Below are 22,170 nucleotides of genomic sequence, written 5' to 3'. Positions count from 1 at the left end.
GAAGCACATTATTTAAATTTGTCTTTTGGCAATTTACAATTCTAAGTTGTTGACTTAATGTAATATTAACCATCTCTACAGGACAAACAGAGATCACCTAAGAATATAAATGTAGCCTTTATTGAAAATATTTCTGAAAGTAAAAATTAGTGATTATTTGAAACTAGGGATAGTGAACTATGCTTAATGATTTCATCAACCACATATACATTTGTGCATGTAAATTCTTTTTTTAAAGATTTATACCTTTTTATTCTGTAATTACAACAAAATAAAATATCAGTTCTCAGTACTTAACATCTAGACACACACTTTGAATAAACACTGTATCAGTTTGTAAAATTTTTTACATGATAAAATAGTTTATTCTTTGTTTTTAATTGAAGTATTGTTGATACTTATATTCATTTCAAATATACAACACAGTGGCTCAACAGTTACCATTATTATTAAATCCTCACTCCCTCTAGTGCAGTTACTATCTGTCAACACAGAAAGATGTTGCATGTAAATTCTTGAGTATATTTCACATTAAATCCATTTTTGAGTGTTGGCCGTGATATACTGTATTCAAGAAATTTGGCTCGGTCTGTCTTGTCAGCATGCCAGGATAGATGAAGGGAAAAGAGGTACTGCATAGTGATCTGGGTGTCTGCAGGATGGTGAAGTCAGACGTGATTTATGGAGAAGTTACAAATTCAATATGTCTAGGTCAGTTAGAAGAGAAGAAAGCACAAGATAAAACATTTCTTGTTATAGGTTTTATAGTGTTAAGCATATTATGTGATTATTAGTTGAATATACAAATTGTATGTAACATAAAAGCTCATTATACAGCATTTAGTAGTATTCAGTAAGTTTCTGCACATGTACGAGGGAAGAAAGCCGGTCTTTGGGATCAGGTGCTGTCTGGGTGCTTAGTTGCCTGGGGTAACCAGTCCCTGCAGGACCTACATATATGACATGAACACAAAGGTGGAAGAGAAAACACCCATGTGCCAGTGTTTTCATAGGGTTTTCTTCACTGTGCTGTCACAGGTACTGGAATGGCTCCAAGTCTAGTCAGATCTAAATGGGAATCTACGTTTGTTTGGCAAACATATCTAGACATACATTGGAATTATTTAATTCATAAGAACACCAGGCTAAGAGCCTGGCATGACTTACATTCAGGTCTTCTTTAGAAAATGTTAGAATAAGTGCTATGCGCACGTGCCTCTGTACGTTCCCATTTACAGACCCTTCTTCTAAATCACATCTCTTTGTCTTCCATGCACACGTCTACATTTAATACCCAGTTGTTCTGCTAATGCAGTTAGGCAGGGTAACACTTCATATCTGCGAGCTTCAGAGCTGCCATTTTCCACAGCCTGTTTTGCATACCTGTTCTCTGATTCATTGTGAGTTGATTTTACAGTTTGTTTTCAGGGAGAATCTATTTTCTTACCACTCTAAAATCCTCAATTTTTATAACACCTATGTCAAACATCACTAGTTTTCACACATCTCTGAGAAAGGATGACCAGTTATAAAGTTTGGTTAGTACTGAATATATCTTCTGAGTACATTTATACATTTGAGCACATTTGCCGATTCATGTGTTGGAAGTTAGGATTGATTTAATCATTCAACAAATATTAAGTGCCTTCAGAATGACAGGTATTGTAATAGATGGTGGAAATAAACAAAGTGTAGTTTCTTCTTTATGGTAGCTTGAAATTTGGATTTTAAAATAAGTTATAAAGTAATGTCTCTTTGAAGAGGTAACCTGTGAGAAGGCATTCAGAGACCTAACTCAACCTGAAGAAAAAGAAAAATAAGGAAAAGAAAAGAAAAGTGGAGTCACACTATAGACAAATGAATGAGGTGGTTTGGGGGAAAATTGTTCAGTTTTGGCTATGTGAGTTTCAGATGACTATTGGGCATTCACTAGGTAACTAGAAAGTGTTTCTATAGCTCATGAGAGTATTCTCAGATAAAGGGTGGAGATTTTGGAGTTATAATTATCCAAGTGAATAAATTGAAACTGTTTGTTTATTGTGTATGTGAATGTGTGTGTAATTTATATAAGGCTAAATGAAAGAAGACCATGGGTGGAATCCTGGGGGATGCTAATATTTAATAAGCCTGGTAGAGTAAGTGGCATCATAAAGTGTGCTCAAGGAGAAGGAAAGAAGACTGGGGTGTTTAATGTCAATGAAGCTGATGGATAGAACAGTAAGACGGGGAGAAATGGCCAAAGATCAGGTACTGTAAAGAAGTTAAGTACTTCAATAGGATTTTTATGTCTCTATGGGGGAAAAATAGTGGTATCAATCATGGGTCTAGATATTTGGAAGTATTTTTCACTTCTCCTGAATGCGGTAGAGAATAGCATTCTGCCATCACAACACTACAGGATATTCCAGAGAATAAATTTATCCTATGAAATGCATAGACACTGACCAAAGAACTGAAGTTCATACTAAGAGCTCCCTGGCAAGAGGGGGGTGTAAATTTTTTATGTCTTTGTTTCCAGTCTGTAATGAAGTCCTCGACACCTCCTTGGTACTCAACAAGTGCTTTTGAATAGAATTTAACTAGTTACTATTTCACACTCATTTTGTTTATAGTGATGGAAACTACACACTCTAGTATTGGTCTCTAGGACGGCCTGCTGGAACTGAAAAGTCTTGCCCTCCCCCTGTAACCCAGAATAAAATGGGGGGAAATCAGAATCCTTTTAGGAATTGGAGCCTGGCGAGTGGAAGGAGGAGATTGAATTATTCCTCTGCTTATTTGTCTTTCAGGTGTTCTGTTACACATGTACTTTTAAAATGGCACTATGTAGGTCACGCTCTACCATGTAGAAATATTCATTCAAGATTAACTGTGTAGGGAATGTTAAACTACTTTCCATTTTGCAAAAATGATGAAAGGCATTTTTCTGAAATCTAATTAAAATGGCCTTTAATTTTTTAGTCATTTTCATCCAGAGCACTTTAGTTAAATTGGAGGACGTGCATTAGAAAGACCATAAAAAAGATTTATAAAGAAGTTCATGATCACATCCTGTTTTAATGCCTTTTATTTAGGTTAACTTTAAAACTGATTGGAAGTTGCCTCAATGTCCAGAAGCATTTTTTTGCTGTTGTTCCTAAAATTATGTTCATGTGGAAAGTGCAGGCTGATACGCAGCAGAATTTCAACAAAATTAATTTCAGCGTTCTCAGAAGGTGGTTTTGCATTATGACAAAAAAGTTTCTTTTTTCTTTGCTCCTGAAGAAAATGAGCAGATGTAAATTTGTTATTTGTGTAGTTCAAATCAGTCCTCCACAGATTTCCAATTATTGTGACTTAAGAATTATTTCCTAGACACACCAGGAAATATAGTAATATTGTCTTCTATTTAATTAATTAACTTTTTTCTCTTATACAAAATGTAACTATATTTTGCTTAGAAGTTACTTAAAGTATACTTGAAGTTTGAGGCCACCTAGCTATTAAGATGATAATGAATTTTAAAAATGAGTATCTTGGCATCTGCTGCTTATTTTTCAGTTATATGGGATTTATCTAAGTAAGCCTATGACATTATTTCTATGGCTAAACTGTATCTTGGATCACTTCTTTCAGTTCTTGGTTTCAAAGAATTGCGTGAGACCTCCCAGGTGACCCTATTGAAACTGCAGCTCTTCTACCACTTTTACATTTCTGCTCTCCTTTAAGTCCTTGTTCTTTTTTTGTTGTTTTTAACCTTTAGTCATATGTCATATCACCTTCTAGTGAACTATATAATTTCCTGTTTAATTATATATACTAATATTAAGATAAATGCAACTTTATCATTTATTTTGTATATTGCTAACCTGTAAGCTCCGTGAAGGCAAGGTTTTTGTAGATATCCTGAGTCCCTGGCATAATGCTTAGCTCACAGTACAAGCTTGATACATATTTGGTAGTTGAATGCTGCCAATAATTTAGGTACAGACATTTTCCTTGAATTCCTTACATGTGAAGGTTGTATTATGGATTACTTTAGAAGTTTTCCTTCCTACGTTTTCTTTCTCTGTCTCTATTTACCTCTGCAGAATGGAAGGGCACTGTAGGATGCCCTTTTTCTTTGCTCCTCCATTGCTTTTAATTGTAGTGCACCCCCATTTATTTTGCCTCAGAAAACCCTTATTGTTGGAGATGACTAGATGGAGGTTGGATAAAAGGCAAGAAAGAGGAGTGACCCCACCTTGCTGTTCTGATAAGGAGAAGAGTGTGAGGAAATGACAATTTCATTTAGAGAAGAACCACACCCGGCCTGCTCAGCATAATCCATCTCATCATTAGATTTGGAAAATGACAGGCAGGCAGTTTTCTAGACAATAAAAATTCCAGGTTAAAGTAAAAATCTGAGCTGTCCTGAAGTTGAATGATGAACCAATTTTTAATACCATTTGTTTTCAATAATTAGCCTTTTGTTTGGTTGGGTTTTTTTGGTATCATTAATATACAATTAACATGAGCAACATTGTGGTTACTAGACTCCCCCCATTATCAAGTCCCCATCACATACCCCATTACAGTCACTGTCCATCAGCATAGTCCTATAGAGTCATTACTTCTCTTCTCTGTATATACTGCCTTCCCTGTGCCTCCCCCTACATTATGTGTGCTAATCATAATGCCCCTTATTCCCCTTCTCTCTCCCTTCCCACCAATCCTCCCCAGTCCCTTTCCCTTTGGTAAATGTTACTCCATTTTTGGGTTCTGTGAGTCTGCTGCTGTTTTGTTCCCTCAGTTTCTGCTTTGTTCTTATGCTCCACAGCTGAATGAAATCATTTGGTACTTGTCTTTCTCTGCCTGGCTTATTTCACTGAACATAATACCCTCTAGCTCCATCCATGTTGTTGCAAATGGTAGGATTGGTTTTATTCTTATGGCTGAATAATATTCCATTGTGGATATATACCACATCTTCTTTATCCATTCACCTACTGATGGACACTTGGGTTGCTTCCATTTCTTGGCTATTGTAAATAGTGCTGTGATAAACATAGGGGTGCATCTGTCTTTTTCAAACTGGGCTGCTGCATTCTTAGGGTGAATTCCTAGAAATGGAATTCCTGGGTCAAATGGTATTTCTATTTTGAGTTTTTTGAGGAACCTCCATACTGCTTTCCACAATGGTTGAACTAGTTTACATTCCCACCACCAGTCTAGGAGGGTTCCCCTTTTTCCACATCCTTGCCAGCATTTGTTGTTGTTTGTCTTTTGGATGTTGGCCGTGCTTTTTGGATGTTTGATATCTCCTTGTGGTTTTAATTTGTATTTCCCTGATAATTAGCAATGTGGAGCACCTTTTCATGTGCCTTTTGGACATCTGAATTTCTTCTTTGGAGAAGGTGTGTGAATTCTTTATGTATTTTGGATGTTAACCCCTTGTCAGATAATGTCATTTACAAATATATTCTCCCATACTGTAGGATGCCTTTTTGTTCTGGTGATGGTGTCCTTTACTGTACAGAAACTTTTTAGCATGATGTAGTCTCATTTGTTCATTTTTTATTTTGTTTCCCTTGCCCAAGGAAAAAGTTGCTCATGTTTATATTCAAGAGAGTTTTGCCAGTGTTCTCTCCTAAGAGTTTTATGGTTTCATTAGTTACATTCAGGTCTTTGATCCATTTTGAGTTTACTTTTATTTATGGGGTTAGACACTAATCCAGTTTCATTCTCTTGCATGTAGCTGTCCAGTTTTGCCAACACCAGCTGTTGAAGAGGCTGTCATTTCCCCACTGTATATCCATGGCTCCTTTATTGTATATTAATTGACCATATATGCTTGGGTTTATATCTGGGCTCTTTAGTCTGTTCCATTGGAATATGGTTCTGTCCTTGTGCCAGTACCAAATTGTCTTCATTACTGTGGCTTTGTAGTAGAGCTTGAAGTTGGGGAGCATAATCTCCCCAGCTTTATTCTTCCTTCTCAGGATTGCTTTGGCTATTCAGGGTCTTTTGTGGTTCCATATGAATTTTAGAACTATTTGCTCTAGTTTGTTAAAGAATGCTGTTGGTATTTTGATAGTGATTGCATTGAATCTGTAGATTGCTTTAGGAAGGATGGCCATTTTGACAATATTAATTCTTCCTATCCATGAGCATGGGATGTGTTTCCATTTATTGGTATCTTTTTAAGTTTCTCTCATGAGTGTTTTAAAGTTTTCACAGTATAGGTCTTCCACTTCCTTGGTTAGGTTTATTCCTAGGTATTTTACTCTTTGATGCAATTGTGAATGGAACTGTTTTCCAGATTTCCCTTTTTGCTAGTTCATCATTAGTGTATAGGGGTGCAACAGATTTCTGTGTATTAATTTTGTATCCAGCAACTTTGCTGAATTTGGATATTAGATCTAGTAGTTTTAGAGTGGATTTTTAAGGGTTTTTTTAATGTACAATATCACATCATCTGCAGACAGGGACAGTTTAACTTCTTCCTTGGTAATCTGGATGCCTTTTATTTCTTTGTGTTGTCTGATTGCTGTGGCTAGGACCTCCAGAACTATGTTGAATAAAAGTGGGAAGAGTGGGCATCCTTGTCTTGTTCCTGATCCTAAAGGAAAAGCTTTCAGCTTCTTGCTGTTAAGTATGATGTTGGCTGTGGGTTTGTCATATATGGCCTTTATTATGTTGAGGTACTTGCCCTCTATTCCCATTTTGTTGAGAGTTTTTATCATGAATGGATGTTGAACTTTGCCAAATGCTTTTTCAGCGTCTATGGAGATGATCATGTGTTTTTTGTCCTTCTTTTTGTTGATGTGATGGATGATGTTGATGGATTTTTGAATGTTGTACCATCCTTGCATCCCTGGAATAAATCCTACTTGATCATGATAGATGATCTTTTTGATGTATTTTTTAATTCAGTGTGCTAATATTTTGTTGATTACTTTTGCATCTGTGTTCATCAGGGATATTGGTCTGTAATTTTCATTTTTGTGGTGTCTTTGCCTGGTTTTGGTATTAGAGTGATGCTGCCTTGTAGAATGAGTTTGGGAGTAGTCCTTCCTCTTCTACTGTTTGGAAAACCTTATGGAGAATGGGTATTAGGTCTTCACTAAATATTTGATAAAATTCAGCAGTAAAATCATCTGGTTCAATGTTTTGTTCTTAGGTAGTTTTTTGATTACCCATTCAATTTCCTTGATGATAATTGGTCTATTAAGATTTTCTGTTTCTTCCTGGGTCAGTCTTGGAAGGTTGTATTTTTCTAGAAAGTTGTCTATTTCTTCTAAGTTATCCAGTTTGTTACCATATAATTTTTCATAGTATTCTTTCATAATTCTTTGTATTTCTGTGGTGTCTGTAATGATTTTTCCTTTCTCATTTCTGATTCTGTTTATGTGTGTAGATTGTCTTTTTTCTTGATAAGTCTTGCTAGGGGTTTATCTATTTATTTTTTCGAAGAACTGGCTCCTGGTTTCATGGATTCTTTCTATTTTTTTATTCTTCCTTTTTTTAAAATTTTTGCTCTAATCTTTATTATGTCCCTTCTTCTATTGACTTCGGGCCTTATTTGTTCTTCTTTTTCTAGTTTCATTAATTGTGAGTTTAGACTATTCTTTGGTGATTGTTCTTCTTTCCTAAGGTAGGCCTGTATTGCAATATACTTCCGTCTTAGCACGGTCTTAGCTGCATCCCACAGATTTTTGTGGTGTTGAATTATTGTTGTCATTTGTCTCCATATATTGCTTGATCTCTGTTTTTATTTGGTCATTGATCCATTGGTTATTTAGGAGCATGTTATTAAGCCTCCATGTGTTTGTGGGCCTTTTCGTTTTCTTTGTGTAATCAATTTGTAGTTTCATACTTTGTAATTTGAGAAGCTGGTTGGTACAATTTCAATCTTTTTGAATTTACTGAGGCTCTTTTTGTGGCCTAGTATATGATCTGTTCTTTAAAATGTTCCATGTGCACTTGAGAAGAATGTATATTCTGTTGCTTTTACATGGAGTGTTCTGTAGATGTCTGTTAGGTCTATCTGTTCTAATATGTTGTTCAGTGCCTCTGCCTCCTTACTTATTAACTGCCTGGTTGATCTGTCCTTTAGAATGCTTGGTGTGCTGAAGTCTCCTAAAATGAATGCATTGCATTCTGTTTCCCCCTTTAATTCTGTTAGCATTTGTTTTACATATGTAGGTGCTTCTGTGTGGGTGCATAGATATTTATAATAGTTGTATCCCCTTGTTGGAATGACCCCTTTATCATTATATAATGTCCTTCTTTGTGTCTTTGTTTAGTTATTTTTTAAATAAAGAAGTAAAATGATTTAAATGCCTCCAATCTTTAAAGAACATATTTAAAGATTGGTGCAAACCTGCGATGCAAAGTGTATATATTCAGCCACCTTACGTGTACGTTTGGAGAAGAGAGGTGACTTTAATCAAAAGCAACAACTTACAGTGGTGAAAGACAAGCAAGTTGGTCATTTTCTAGTCCCTGTTTAAAAAGAAAAAGAGTGATGAAGTAATGGGAATCATTCAGAGCTGAGAAGTTTTTCTGTAGCAGTGCCAGTACCGCTATAAACTATGAGGGTGGAATGATCAGAAAAGATAAGAAAGTTAAACCAAGTGTTGCTCAAAATACTCACAAGTTTTCTCTTCATCCAGCACCTTAATCCCCAAACTTCCATCATTCCAATCATATCTTTTGGCTCCCATCTAGGTCTTTTTGCCTGTTTCCAGGTTAGCTACTAATTTGCCTCCTGGGCCGGCTGCTGGGACTGGAAATGCTGACAGCTGCCCCAAATAGATCCTTGCTCTCTTTGATCCCAGAGTTGGGGGAATGGATACCCCTTCTCAGCACCAAAATTAAACCTGCATAGACAGTTTTAGGTACATCGTTATAAATGGGTTTTCCTTCAGTGCTTCAAGTACTTCAGAATAATCCTCTGAGTGAATTGCTTCTAGGTCACAGAATCTATTCCAAGGGAAAAATGACAGAGTCAAACTTTCATTTTTTGAAATTCATCTTGCTTGTTCTTAAGTTAGAAACTGCCTGTATGACCTAACACCTATTCCTGCTGGTCTGTGAGACACATGATACCTTTTCCCCTTTCATAATTTACTGCCTCTGCCATGGACTTTTGTTAGCGTGCTGCTGTTAGGGGACAAAGAAAACACCCACTTTGTTGAACATTTATGTTTAAAGTGAGTACATTACACTAAATCAGTTGTGCCCGTGGGAACATCTCTAACCCAACGTATAACCATATCTGTGATGGAATCAGGCCCTGAAGCTTTTTTTTTTTTTTTTTTTTTTAGTAATATATTTTTTTAGTATGTTGAGTCCTGTGGAATTCACAAATGTTCATCCCCCACTCCACCCCCACCCCCCACCCCAGCTGCCTGAACAGACTGGTTCAAGTTAGGTTTTCTCGCTATGGGCTGTCACATGCTTCATATCACAGCATCCTGCAACCAACTTCATTACTGCTTTTTAAATGATGTCTCTTTTTGGCTAGTCATTAAATCTCTGTAATGGTACTGTCCAGATATATTTTAATTGAATGAGTGAACACATTAACAGTCTAATCCTGTGACATTCACTGAGCAGGTCAGGTTTTGGCCCATGCCTGTATCCCACCCAGCATAGGGGTTCTCCTCAGTGACTGTACACCATTCAGTTGATAATGTTTCTCCCTCAAGAAATTACATTATTAATCATCCATGTTGGGTATTTCCTGTAAATAGCAAAGAATATATAGCAAAGTGGCATATAGATTTAAAATGAAAGCATTGGTGGTTGGTTTTCATTTGTGTTAGGTGCTTTTTAGTTCTTAATTTTGTTCTGTTTTGAATCACAAAATTCTCTTAGAGGATGAGGAAAAACATTTGAAAGAGATTTGACTATAATCCCTGAAAATAAATACAGACCTACCAGAATACTATTTGTTTTCATGGGGAAGAGGGGAAAGTTTCCTTTTTAAAAAATTTAGCTGTGTGCCACCTTTGTACGATGGAGGCAGCTTCATGAAACATTTAAGAGCGTGGGCTTTGGCATTAAGCAGAATTGGATTTGAATCCTCCATTTGTTAGCCCTGTGACTGACCTTAGTCAAATTGCTTAATGCTCATGTTTCATCGGCAGCGTTGCGTTATGGTATCTCCTAGTGTTATAGCAGGGATTAAATAAACTGCCTGGAAACTTGATGTAACTATATAATAATAAAAACTAAAGACTTTGTTAGCTGTTAATTTTATTCTGTTTCTAACTGTTCAGGGCTATGCTATTGTGGGACTATGTCTGCACTCACTGGTAAATGTTTCCCTGAAGGTGAGTGGGTCTTGAGCACAGGAGTAACTTAAGTAACTTGAACACAGGAGTAACTTTACAGGTTGCTCTCCAGAGAAACAGGACCAATAGCATATGCGTATTAGAGAGAGATTTAATGTTCTGTAAGGCATTAACTCTGCAGTCATGAAGGTTGAGAAGTCCCAGGAGCTGCCAGCTGCAATCTGGAGGCTCGGGAAGTGGTGGTCTTATTTGGAGGCCTGAGAGCCTGGTCTCAATGCCAGTCTAGGTAGGATGGCTTGAGGACTAGGAGGTCCGAGGGCAAAAGATTAGTGTCCCAGCCCCGGCAGGGAAAAACAGATCTTCCCATTCTTTTTTTGTTGTTGTTGTTCAAGCCCTGAACAGTTTGGATGAGACTCACCCACAACAGGAAGGCAAACTGCTTTACTCGGTCACCTGAAAGCAATGCTCCTCTCTTCCTGAAACAACCCCTCAGAATACCCACAAAATAATGTTTAATCAGATATCTGGGCACCCTGTGATCCCGTGAAGTTGACACACAAAGTTACATAATCATGCAATTGATTCTGATGCATTTCTTGGTAAAGTTGATTGGCTTTAGAGACTGTATTTTATCCACATTTGAAGCAAATCCCAGATGTTTATATATTGGAATGGGAATGTATAAATAAGGAAAGAACGAAGAGAAATTTGTTGATTCCTACAGTGAAAAAGCACTGGCTGTATAAGCCAGAGAAAGGGCAATTATTAATGCTTAAACTGAGATCAGGCACATGTTCCCAGTGGGCCAATGTGTTGTAATGGCACAGTGATATGGAGCCTGGTAGCTTTAAATTCAGATCTCATCTCGTGTTATATTGGCAAGTTGTTTAGCTTCTCTCTCTCTGAAGTTTTCATATCTTTAAAGTGAAAGGAGTAATGTTTTTTATCATGAATATTAAGGATGAAAAGAATATAAAAATTACTATCATAAAGCCATCCAATATTAATTCTCATCTTCCTATTAAGTACTCTTTTTTAACTAAGAAATTATATTCACACCTATTATTATATGACATGCAGGGGAAAATATAGCCTGTATTATATATTCAGAAGTCAGGTGTAAAGAAAATTATGAATACATTAATATACAGTGTAGTTCTGTGAGTTCCAGATCCAACAATTATTAGTTGCATAGATTTAAGTTGAGGAACTCTTTTGGTTTTTTTAACTCCTTATTTGTAAAATGGAGATTATATCTTTGAGGGTTTACTGAGAGAATTATTCAAGGTAATCATGAAGTATCTTTTCAGAACCTGTTATTAGTAGAAATGGACTTATATATGCTGTACAGGCTTATTTAGTTACATAATTTTGACTAAATATTTTAATTGCAATATTTATACTTGGCAATTGCCTGATCTGGCCATATCTTTTATTTAGATGTCAAAGTCCAAGTTCTAACTCAGGAAAAGTACTTTGTAATGAATGCTCCATTTAAGGGAGACTTCATGTATTTTTAAGTCATGGTGCTACAGTGAGATAAATAAATAAATAAATAAATAAATAAATAAATAAATAAATAAATAAATAAATAAAAGTTTCAGATTACTAATTTTGCCTCTAATATTAATTGATAAGGATTTTGGTAATGCAGTTGAAGTATATATAAAAAAATAATTTCCATTGGATGTCTACTGTTCCATATTTGACAGCTTAAACTAAAAATCTTGTATATGAAATAGGATGTCATCATTGTACTTTATTTCACTGTCGAAGTCTAAACAAAATGCAATTTAGAATGAATAAAAAGTTTCGTTTCAAAAGAAAGATAAAAGAGGCATAACTACATTTTCTGTAATCTACCTGGCAGTTATATGACACTTTCCATGCAGTGACACCCAGTGAAACAGGTTTCAGCTTTGGGGAACTGTGTAAGAGAACCATGTGAGTCGCATCTGTCTTGTACATGGCACATGGCGGTTGTCTTTTTCTCCATCTCTTTTTCCATTCTTCTTCATGCAGTAAAAGTACAGAATGGGAAACAACTCGTTATCCTTCCCAGTAGAATTTAACCTTGTCAAGAGGAGACATCTTCTTATTTTGCTCACAGTACATATGGTATATAACAGTCATGTATAAAAACTTAACAGTATGGTCCAGTTAAGTTAATGTTTTTTGTAGCACACATATTAAGTATTATCCTAATAAGTTGAGGTTATATGCTTCTCTACCCAAAAGCCATCTTCACAGAAATATCATTTTTACCTCTTGAATTGAAATAGCTTAATTTAAACAAGAGAAAGTTGAGTATATGATATGAAGGAAAAAAATGAGAATAGAGAGAATTCTTTTGCTTGGTCCTCAAATACACCTGTTTTCCTAGGGTGACATGATCACCATAGGAGACCAGAAAATATATCTATCTGTGTCTCTGGTATCTTCTTTGGAGTTCAAATTCAATCATTTATATCTCACTGAATCTTTTTTTTAAGATGAAAATTGTGCCTGTTTCTATTTCACTTGATAATTCCTGTGAGTTTTCTTCTTTCTAGTTATTTGGGGATTGCAAGAATTAACTAAAATGCTTTTATTAAAAAAATACTACTAATGTCATTACTCTTTTGGGTGAAGAGTGATAACTGACCACTCGTGTCTACAAGTTTAGGAGTTCCAGTTTCATGCACCTGTTAGGCTTTTAAGTTACATAATTTTGACTAAATATTTTAATTGCAATATTTATATTTGGCAATTGCCTAATCTGGCTATCACTCAAAACCAGACAACTCATACTTGATATTCATTCAAGTAAAATTAAAAGTTCTCCTTGCAGTTTTCTATGAGAGCCATATTTGCTATTACGAATTTTATGGTTTTACTATAGTGTTAAAAAATAAATAAGAACAAAACAATGATGCTTATGGCAGTTTATCAGTTGAGAAAAGGTTGATTTGCAAGTGATAGGAAATCCAAAATAACATCATCTTAAACTAGTTAAAATTGTGTTCTCTGTTGTACAAAAAGTCCAGGTGTGTGTAGCTCAGAATAGTAGGAAAGTTTCATGAAGGGCTCAGTTTCCTGGGCCCCTCTGATTTGCTCTCCACAGTCGTCAGAACAGGACTTCCCTTTCACCTTACATCACCAGGAAACAGGAAGGGTCAGGGAGAACATGCTCCCTTCTCTTTACCAACCTTTCTGGGAGACAAAGGCCACTGTGCCTTCATCTGATTGGACAGAATTTGGTCACATGGCCAAACCTAGCTTCCTGATTGGTTATGGTTATTCTTAGGTGTTCAGTGGCCAGTGCACATTAGGTGCTTAATTTCCAAGCTCTTGTGTCACTCTGAACATGGGAATCACTGTGATTGAGTCAAGTAGTAGTAATTTACTCATTTTATTTACCTCGTTAGTGTTTAAAAATTACCTTGATTCCATTTACTGCTGGAATAGTCACTTGAGATTTTTGCCGATCTATTTTATCAAGCAAGATTTGGGGGCATTTGTGTGTTACGAGGATGACTTGCTGTTATCACCTTTGTTTGATAAGAGATTCTGAAGATACATGTTCCTAAGTGTCTTTTTGAAGCTGTAGCCTAAAACTTAGCATAAATCTTGGGGAAAAAAAAGAAAAAACAGAAGAAATGCAAATGCAATGCCACTTCACAGTTACATTATATAAAATATCATTATTAGAGTCATTAGCTAAATCAGAACAATTGATTTGGAAATTTGGATTAATGCAAGGTTCAAATATGACTCCAAGTCAGTGCTAAGTAATTTTAGTTGGGAAATTTCAGATGCATAAATACCTTAGGAAAAATCGAACATCTAAAATATATAATGTTTTATCTCTTAGGAAAAAAATTGTTTGTTTCAAAGTAACTACATATGTTAAGGGATAATCAAACAAAATAAAATTCAGAAAAACGTCTTAATTTAAGATAAACATAATATTTCTGTTGCTGTTATAGTTTCAACAGGGGACTTATTTGCAGAGGATAGATTCCAAGACCCCCAGTGGATGCCTGAAGCCATGGATAATACCAAACCCTACATATACTATATTTTTCCTGCACATATGTACCTATGATAGTTATAATTTAGGCACAGGAAGAGATTAACAATAACTAATAATAAAATAGAGCAATTATAACAACATAGTATAATAAAAGTTATGTGAATGTAGTCACTCTCTCTCCAAATATCTTATTGTACATGTAAGATGACGAAATGCGTGTGTGATGGGGTGAAGCGAGGTGAATGATGTAGGCACTGTGATGGAACATTAGGCTGCTGTTGACCTTCTGAAAGTAGGTCATAAAGGAGGATCGGTTGCTTGGGACCCTGCTGGCCTTGGGTAACTGCAACTTTGGGAAGCAAAACCTCAGGTAAGGGTGGACTATTGCAACTGGGCTTTAGGGATTAAAAACTTCTTGGTGAATCATTGCCTGAAACATTAAGTTATCTGATTTATTTTGATAACTAAGTGTTTTTGCCCAGGGAATAGCCAAACTGTTAGTGACTGAAGTGTTCTCAAAAATATAACCTGAATTTTAAATTGTCTTTAGCCTTCCAGTTTCCAAAAGGCTTCCATCTAGACTGTCATTTAATTTCCATGACAAACTGTCATTATTGCTACTGGTAGATTAAAATGCTGTCTTCAGTAACTTTGAGTTTTCATATGCCTGACTTGATCTGTCTGGAGCTCCATCCCCTGCATTTGTGACTTTTCTAAGAACCTCTCCTGATCTGTCTGTCATCTTGGGAAGGTGTCCTTTTTGTGGGTTCCCCAAAACACTTCATGCTTTTTTTTTTACATTGTATTGTGATTGTTTGCTTGTCTGTCTTAACAATGAGACATTTCATTCAAAATATAGGTATGCATTGTTTGGTAATCTTTGTCTCAATGTTTACTATGTGTAGGAGTGCCACAAATGATGCTTTAATGAAATAAGAGAAAGCTACCATTCTTGACTATTGCCCTGGTTTTCAAGGTGCATAACTATGTAAGCCCCATCCTGTGTCACATGTTCTGTGTATGGGTCAGCTTAATTATGCAATATGGATTCCTGAAGAGTGTGCTTTTCACGTACTAATGTACTTTATTAATATTTACTTTTGAATACCTCAGATTTCAACCTTCTTTAAAGACCTTTGCTAGAATTTTACTTGACCGTTTGTATGTTTCAGCAGTTCTGTGTAGAGGGCAGTCTTACCACAAAGAGCCACTGACAGTTTGTTCAGATGCCTGACAGATGGGGAAGGCCATGCTTTTTTTCAATTTATAGGAAATTCCATTGTTTTTTTGCCTTTTTTAAATGAAAAGTCAGTAGAAATGATGATAGAATAGTTTTATTGAAAAATAATTTAAGCCCTATAGTTTGTGTTTTCATATTCTGTGTTCTTCACATAGTTCATGAAATGTGATTGGCAAGGATGTGAGGATCCTTAACACTATTCAGGCTGGACATCGCAGGCTGGGTAATTCCTTGCTTTGGAGGGCTGGTTTGTGTCTTCCAGTGTATTTACATATGTAATGGCACTCTTGGCCTTTACCCATTAGATGCCAGTAGCATCTACCCATTTGTGATAACCATTAGTGTCTCCCAGGGTTGCCGAGTGTCCCCTGCCTGAGGGTGGTTTCACCCCTGATTAAGAAACACTGTGCTAGATAAAGGCTCCCCTTCTGTCTCTGTCAACATTCAGAATCAGCCGGGGATTAGTATGCCTATTTACATTTAATGTTTGTCCAATCCATTGTTATCGTGCATTTCACTGGTTTTCATTTTTCAAGTGTCTAGATTATTGAGGTTTAAAAACAAAATGTATTTTAAATACAAAGACAGGGTTGTTAGGAGCAACTGAGGTAAAGATGGTCGAAACTTTTACAAGGCAAAGAAATTCTACACACTTACTAGTAATTCTAGAATATATGATCCATTATCAGAAAAAAGCTGAAAGGAATTCAGGGAGGACATTTTGTCTTTTTTTTTATTTTTGAAGTAAAGTGGTCTTCTAGAACTTAAGTGTTGAAGTGCATATAGTACTTTACATATTCATATATGTTTTCTTCTTTGGACTAAAACAGGTAATTTTGTGTTTCCCCAATTTATATTCTTTATTATCTTCTTAATTTCATTGACTGTACTTCTGAAAGATAAATCACTGCAGGAGAAATTTAAGAAGTGAAATATTTTTTTCTATTTAAAAATGCTATAATATATCTATGTACACAGATATATAAAAGTGACCCTATCACTTATTATTTAGTTATCAGTAACATTTTTTTCAGGTTCTCTTCTGATAGATATTTTAATTTCACATTAATGTATTTCATGGGCCACTTTCCCTAACTGTAATGCAACTTCACATAATATGAACAAAACTATTTCTCATTAGATTCTGGCTTTATATTATGCTTTATAATAATATAAACACTTTCATATTAAAGTATGTTCTTGTTTTTAATATAGATTTATTAATGTACTATGAGTAATAAATATTCTAATATATATCTGAAGTAAAATTAATGAGTAATAAATATTCTAATATATATCTGAAGATGTAATTGACATCAACATGTAAACAAATTATGTCATCAATTTTTAACAATCATGGAAGAGCCTTTTGTATGAATAGTATATTAAAATACAGGTTCTCCTTGAATCAGACTGCTGGGCTTGAATTTGTAGCATTCTCCTTACTAGCTGTGTGACCTTTGGCATGTTGCTGAACTTTTTCTTATCTGAGGTTTATCGTCGGTAAAACAGGGCCAGTAATAACCTGCCTCCTAAAATTACTGTTGAGTAATCACTAAGTTAATACATGTAAAGTGCTTGTTGAACTGTAAATACCAAATGAGCTATTATTATTATTATTATTACTATCATTATTACCATAATCATTACAGTGTTGAAGGGTTTCTATCTTTTTCTCAGATCTTCAGTAAACTACAGAATGGGTCTGTAAATGTGGAAAACAACAGTAACGGAAGCTCATTGTTCCAGTGCTAGAATTAACCCAAATTAATCTTGAGCTGTCCAAATGGTATTGGATTCCTTAATAGAGCATCAGCACGGTTTGTTCTGTACAAAATCAGGAGAGTTTTAGAGCAAAAGGAAACATAACCTAGTATGCCTGTACTTAGAATTGAATTATTGTACCTCTTTCCTCTTCTCTTTTTCTTTTAGAAAAAATATGGGATTTAGTATGAAAGGAACTGTGTTCCAACCCTGGATTTGTCTCTTATTAACCACAAAACCTAGAGTTAGTGGGTAAAGTCTCTGCAAACCTCTCTTTATTCCTGTTAAGTGGGGCCGATGCAGACACTTTTTACAGCTGGCCAACTGCTGCGCACCTTCAAGCCTTCGACTCTCTGGACCTTCCCAAGTCCATTCTTGAGTGGGGGCAGTGTTGGTCCTGTCCTTCAGCAGAGTAATTTTCCACACCATTTCTTTTCTCACTTGTTTCCCCCAGTAGATTGTGCATCCACAGGCAAGTGCATCTGTCATATTCATTCTCAGCAGGTGTGCCAGGGCATAGCTGATGCTCAGTTAAACCCTTAGCCATGAAAAGTCAGTCACAAGAGCCATCTAACTTGGACTCACTCCAGTACTGACTATGCAGATGCTGTAGAGGATGATAATCTTTAATTCAAGCAGCGACATTGTGCGTAATCCTGGAGACTTGCCTGCTGCATTATTCCATGTGACTAGATTTCCCCAAAGACTTAAGCAGGCTGGATAGGATCGTCTAGGTATAATTATCATGCTATTTATCATTTTCTTTTCTTTGTATATTTTATGAATTGGAAAATGACAGGAGTATAATACATCAGCACTGGGGAGCCCATGAGGCTGAATACATTAGTTTTCAAGGCTTATGGGCTTTAGGCATGTTGTCCAAGATACGTGCTCATCCACTCATGTTCATTTTGTTTGGCCTCCTAGCATATTTGCCCTTTACAAATATAATTATGCAGAGGCTAATTAGTGGGCCATTGCAATTATTTAGGTGTCAGAAAAGATAAAAAGGGCTCTGACAGATCATAAAGGTAAACCTGGAGAAACAAGAGTAAAAAGTCTCAGAAAATAAGGATTGTGGGCTTCGGAAACTTTATAGAACACAGAATCATGAGAATAAGTGAAAAGTCAAAAATGATAAACCAGGTTTCTGATTTTAGCAACTGCAGTGAACAATGATGTGATTGTGAAGGAGATATTTTTTCTTTTTCTCTCTATTTTTGAGTGGGGGCCACTGTTTTCAATTTTTGTATGCATTGATTTTGACATTCCAGTGGACACCTAGATTGATTTGGCTCAATAAGCTGTTGAAAATAGATCTAGATGTCAAGGGAGAGACCACTACAGAATTGAGAACAGTCAGCATTGTACATGAGCTACATGGATGTATGATGTCATACAGAGACTGTTTATCAAGAAAGGAGAAAAAGACAAAGTCCTGAGAAACACCAATTTCTCTTAAAGGGATATACGAATTTTCTTCAAAAGATACTTTCTTCATTCTCTGTAGGATGGTTCCAAGTAGAGAAGAGAACTAGGATAGACTGGTCTCCTAGAAATGAAGAAAATACAGAGTTTCAGGAAGGAAGTTGGGTTAAATAGTCCTAAGTGCTACAGTTGAATGGGTGGGTCATATATGCACACCAGTTTGGGGATTTGACACTTAGGAGAAATTTGATTATGACATTTCATGGGAATTCTGGGAATAGAACCTAAACTGGATTTTGGGTTATATGTGATTTGAGTTATTGGACATATACACCAGAGGCAATTCTTAAAGGAAATCTGACGTTGTAGGGAAGAGCGGTAATAAGCAGTAGGCGGATATGGATGCAGGAATGCATAAGGATGGCAGGGTTTTCTCTTCCAAGAGGCACATGAACATTTTTATAGTCTCAAAGGCAAGGACAGTATAATGGAGAAAGTGATTGAAGATACTGGATAAAAAGAGATCCTGGGAGGACTTTAACTCCTATGAAAGGTAGGAAGAATAGGATTAAATATCTGGATGGTGTATCTCCTCGGGTGCCATTAGCCTTGTATCAGAGGAAAAGAGCTGAATTCTCAAAACAAAGTGATAAAGACAATCAAGGCTGTAGTTAAGTTTCTGAAATGAGGTAATGTATATCAGCTTAGGTAAAAATAATAGAAAAACATTTTACCAATAAAATTGTCATAAAGAATATTATTACTTTTTTTGAGAACTATGTGAATGTTTTCTTTATCAGATTTACATACTTTTAATACAACTGAACATTTTCACAAGCTCTTGAATGCTGCAGGAGGCTTTGTTCTTGTTCGCAGCCACTGAGAAACACACTGAATGCAAAGTGTGTCAGTTTCAGGATCCAGTTGTTGCTCAAAATATTGTATAGGAATATACATTTTTATGTGTATATGTATATGTTTATGTATATGTTTATGTGTATATGTATATGAAAATGATGCTGTGGTTTGAAATTGTCTGATCTGTTCAAAAGACTTTCGTAAGCCAATATTAGAAGTAGTGAAGGTAATTTACGTTGATGACATCGTGAGTGTACTTTAATTTCAAAATGATTTACTTCAGGTGTTTTTTCCGTGATACTCAGTAAATATAAGTTGAATATTTTAAAGTATTCTAAAAAATGCTAAGTTTTTATTAGTAGACTCCTCATGTCCCAAACGTCCATTTTACCAGCCTTTTAAAGGTCTCAGCAGCTGGCAGGTAGACTCTGCAGTTTGAGGTTGATAACAGCAGAATTCAGGCCCAACAGAATAGACGTGTCAGGTGTCTGTCTGTAAGATGCTTGCTGATCACCAGAGAGTAGAGCTTTGGGATCTTAGTCCAGTTTCCTGACACTGTATTTTCATGGACATGATTATAATTGATTCTCAGTCAGGTCATGAAGGCAGGGTCTGAAATGGCTGAGCTGATCCCTGTGGCCACTGCACCAGGGACCTCCTAGGGAGGCCATGGTATCTGGGGATCTGTAGGCAAGTGTGTCTTCCAACAGTGAACTGAAATTTGCCCAGTGTTCTGAAGTTCAGGCTAATTTGACCAAATCCAAATAATAAGGAAATAATATGGATAATCTTCAGTCTTTTTTTTTTTAATTCTCTTATCATCTGATTAAGTTTTGACTCTCTATCCTCTTGATCCAGATTACCTTCTGCCTTTCAGGCAGTTATGGACCTGTATTTCCCAAGTAATGTGGCTAGTGGGAGACACATCCTGTTCAAATATACATATATTACTGTCGCAGACAAGTTTCTTTTCTGAAGTGATGAAAAACTGTTCAGACTCTGAGAAGAAATCCAGGTGGCTTGTAATTCTAGTGGGAGAGAAAAGCCTACTGGAGAGGTGGGAAAGTTCAGCAGTGGGAAAGGGCTTTTTGCAAATACTTCCTAATACTTTCTAATGCAACATATATGCAGTTTATACCTCTCCAGTATTTTTTCTCCTGAGGAATCATTTCCTTCTATTTAGAATTTAATTTTATAGTACCAGGTCAGCATTTTTATGGCCCTGTTAACCATTCTTTATTTTTGAAGTATATAATAAAAATTTGTGGTTTGATGCATAGTAATACAGTCCTGTTTCCAAATTTCTATTTTCCTCATGCAGAGGGTTACTTCTACAGGAGAACAGCAGGTTTGCAGAAGCGCTACATTATTACAAACTGGCGATTGGGAGCAGGCCTACACTGGCTTGTAAGTAATATTTAAGTTCTTTTAAAAATACTTCTTTCCTGCTTTATCTTTGAAAATTATCTTTGTGACTTACAGTCTGCCAGAGAAAAAAAATACTGTATGCTAATTGTGAATATTTGCCGATCACATTATGAGCCTCTAGCAATTGCATCACTCAATTTTATCATGTTTTGTTATGTTTATCACTTTGTAGTAAGAGAAATACAGCCTTTATTCATCTAGATTTTAAACTCAAGAAGTTTTTACCTTCTTGAGGGCAGAGACTGTTCCATATGTTTTCCAGTGACACCTGCACTTCTTTATGTTATTGTTCCCATATATATTTGTTCCCAAGGTCTTCATTTCTTGGTTTTCTTTTAACATCAGAAATAATTGACAGAAACTAAACGGACGTGAAGATAATTCTGTCGTATCCACAGCACGAGTCATTTTCTCACATTTTTGTTTCCACTTCTTTTCCCTCAGCTGCATATTTAAACACCGGTATTATTCTAATGAACCAAGGAAAGACAGAGGAAGCGCGACGTGCCTTCCTCAAGTGTTCTGAGATCCCTGATGAAAATCTGAAGGATCCTCATGCGCATAAGAGCTCGGTTACCAGCTGTCTGTACAACCTGGGGAAGCTCTATCATGAGCAGGGACACTATGAGGTTAGGCCAACAGCTCCGCTGTTTTCTGTTCTCAGCTTTCTACCCTGTTGTGTCATTCAGGGACACTCCGATCATTTGGGGAGCTAATAGGCATTTTTATGAAGAGTGGTAGAATTCAGTTGGAAAAAAATTGTGCCAAATAAAACTTAAATCACTGTAAATTTCTCGGGGCAATTTTAACTTGTCAAGAAAAGGAAATAACATGCATTGCTTTTCAAGCATATTTGCTCACCATCTATTTGATTTCACAATTCAAGACACATTATTATTGTTTTCTTATATCCAGTATTTGATGTTAAAAAATACATTCTTTGTATTCTGAGTGTTAAGGAAGTAATTTGAGCTAAATTCTACCCATTTCTTTTAATTTTTCTTAGAACAATAGTGAAATGAAAATTAATTTTTTCTTAACTGCAGAGAGAAAGAAAGTGCTGGAGAGGGGAACTGCAGAGAGAAAGAAAGTGCTGGAGAGGGGACCTCGTTCAGGAAGTTGGGAGGCTTGCACTCCCTTTGTTTCTCATGAAGCATGTCTGGGAGGGTTTCCTC

The 22,170-nt window shown here is 36.0% G+C and overlaps 1 protein-coding gene across 4 annotated transcripts in view; it reads left to right on the top strand.

Moving 5' to 3' along the window:
• Nucleotides 1-22,170, top strand: part of TMTC2 (transmembrane O-mannosyltransferase targeting cadherins 2) — a 400,347-nt gene that overhangs the window by 225,678 nt on the left and 152,499 nt on the right. For all 4 annotated transcript variants that reach the window (XM_073214780.1, XM_073214779.1, XM_073214781.1 and 1 more), the window contains 2 exons: nucleotides 20,889-20,974; nucleotides 21,440-21,624. In XM_073214780.1, the coding sequence (XP_073070881.1) occupies nucleotides 20,889-20,974; nucleotides 21,440-21,624 (271 nt within the window). The remainder of the gene's footprint in view (nucleotides 1-20,888; nucleotides 20,975-21,439; nucleotides 21,625-22,170) is intronic.

This window comes from Manis javanica, chromosome 10 (genome assembly GCF_040802235.1).
Source record: "Manis javanica isolate MJ-LG chromosome 10, MJ_LKY, whole genome shotgun sequence".
Taxonomy (NCBI): domain Eukaryota; kingdom Metazoa; phylum Chordata; class Mammalia; order Pholidota; family Manidae; genus Manis; species Manis javanica.
This window is presented reverse-complemented; position numbering and strand designations above follow the sequence as displayed.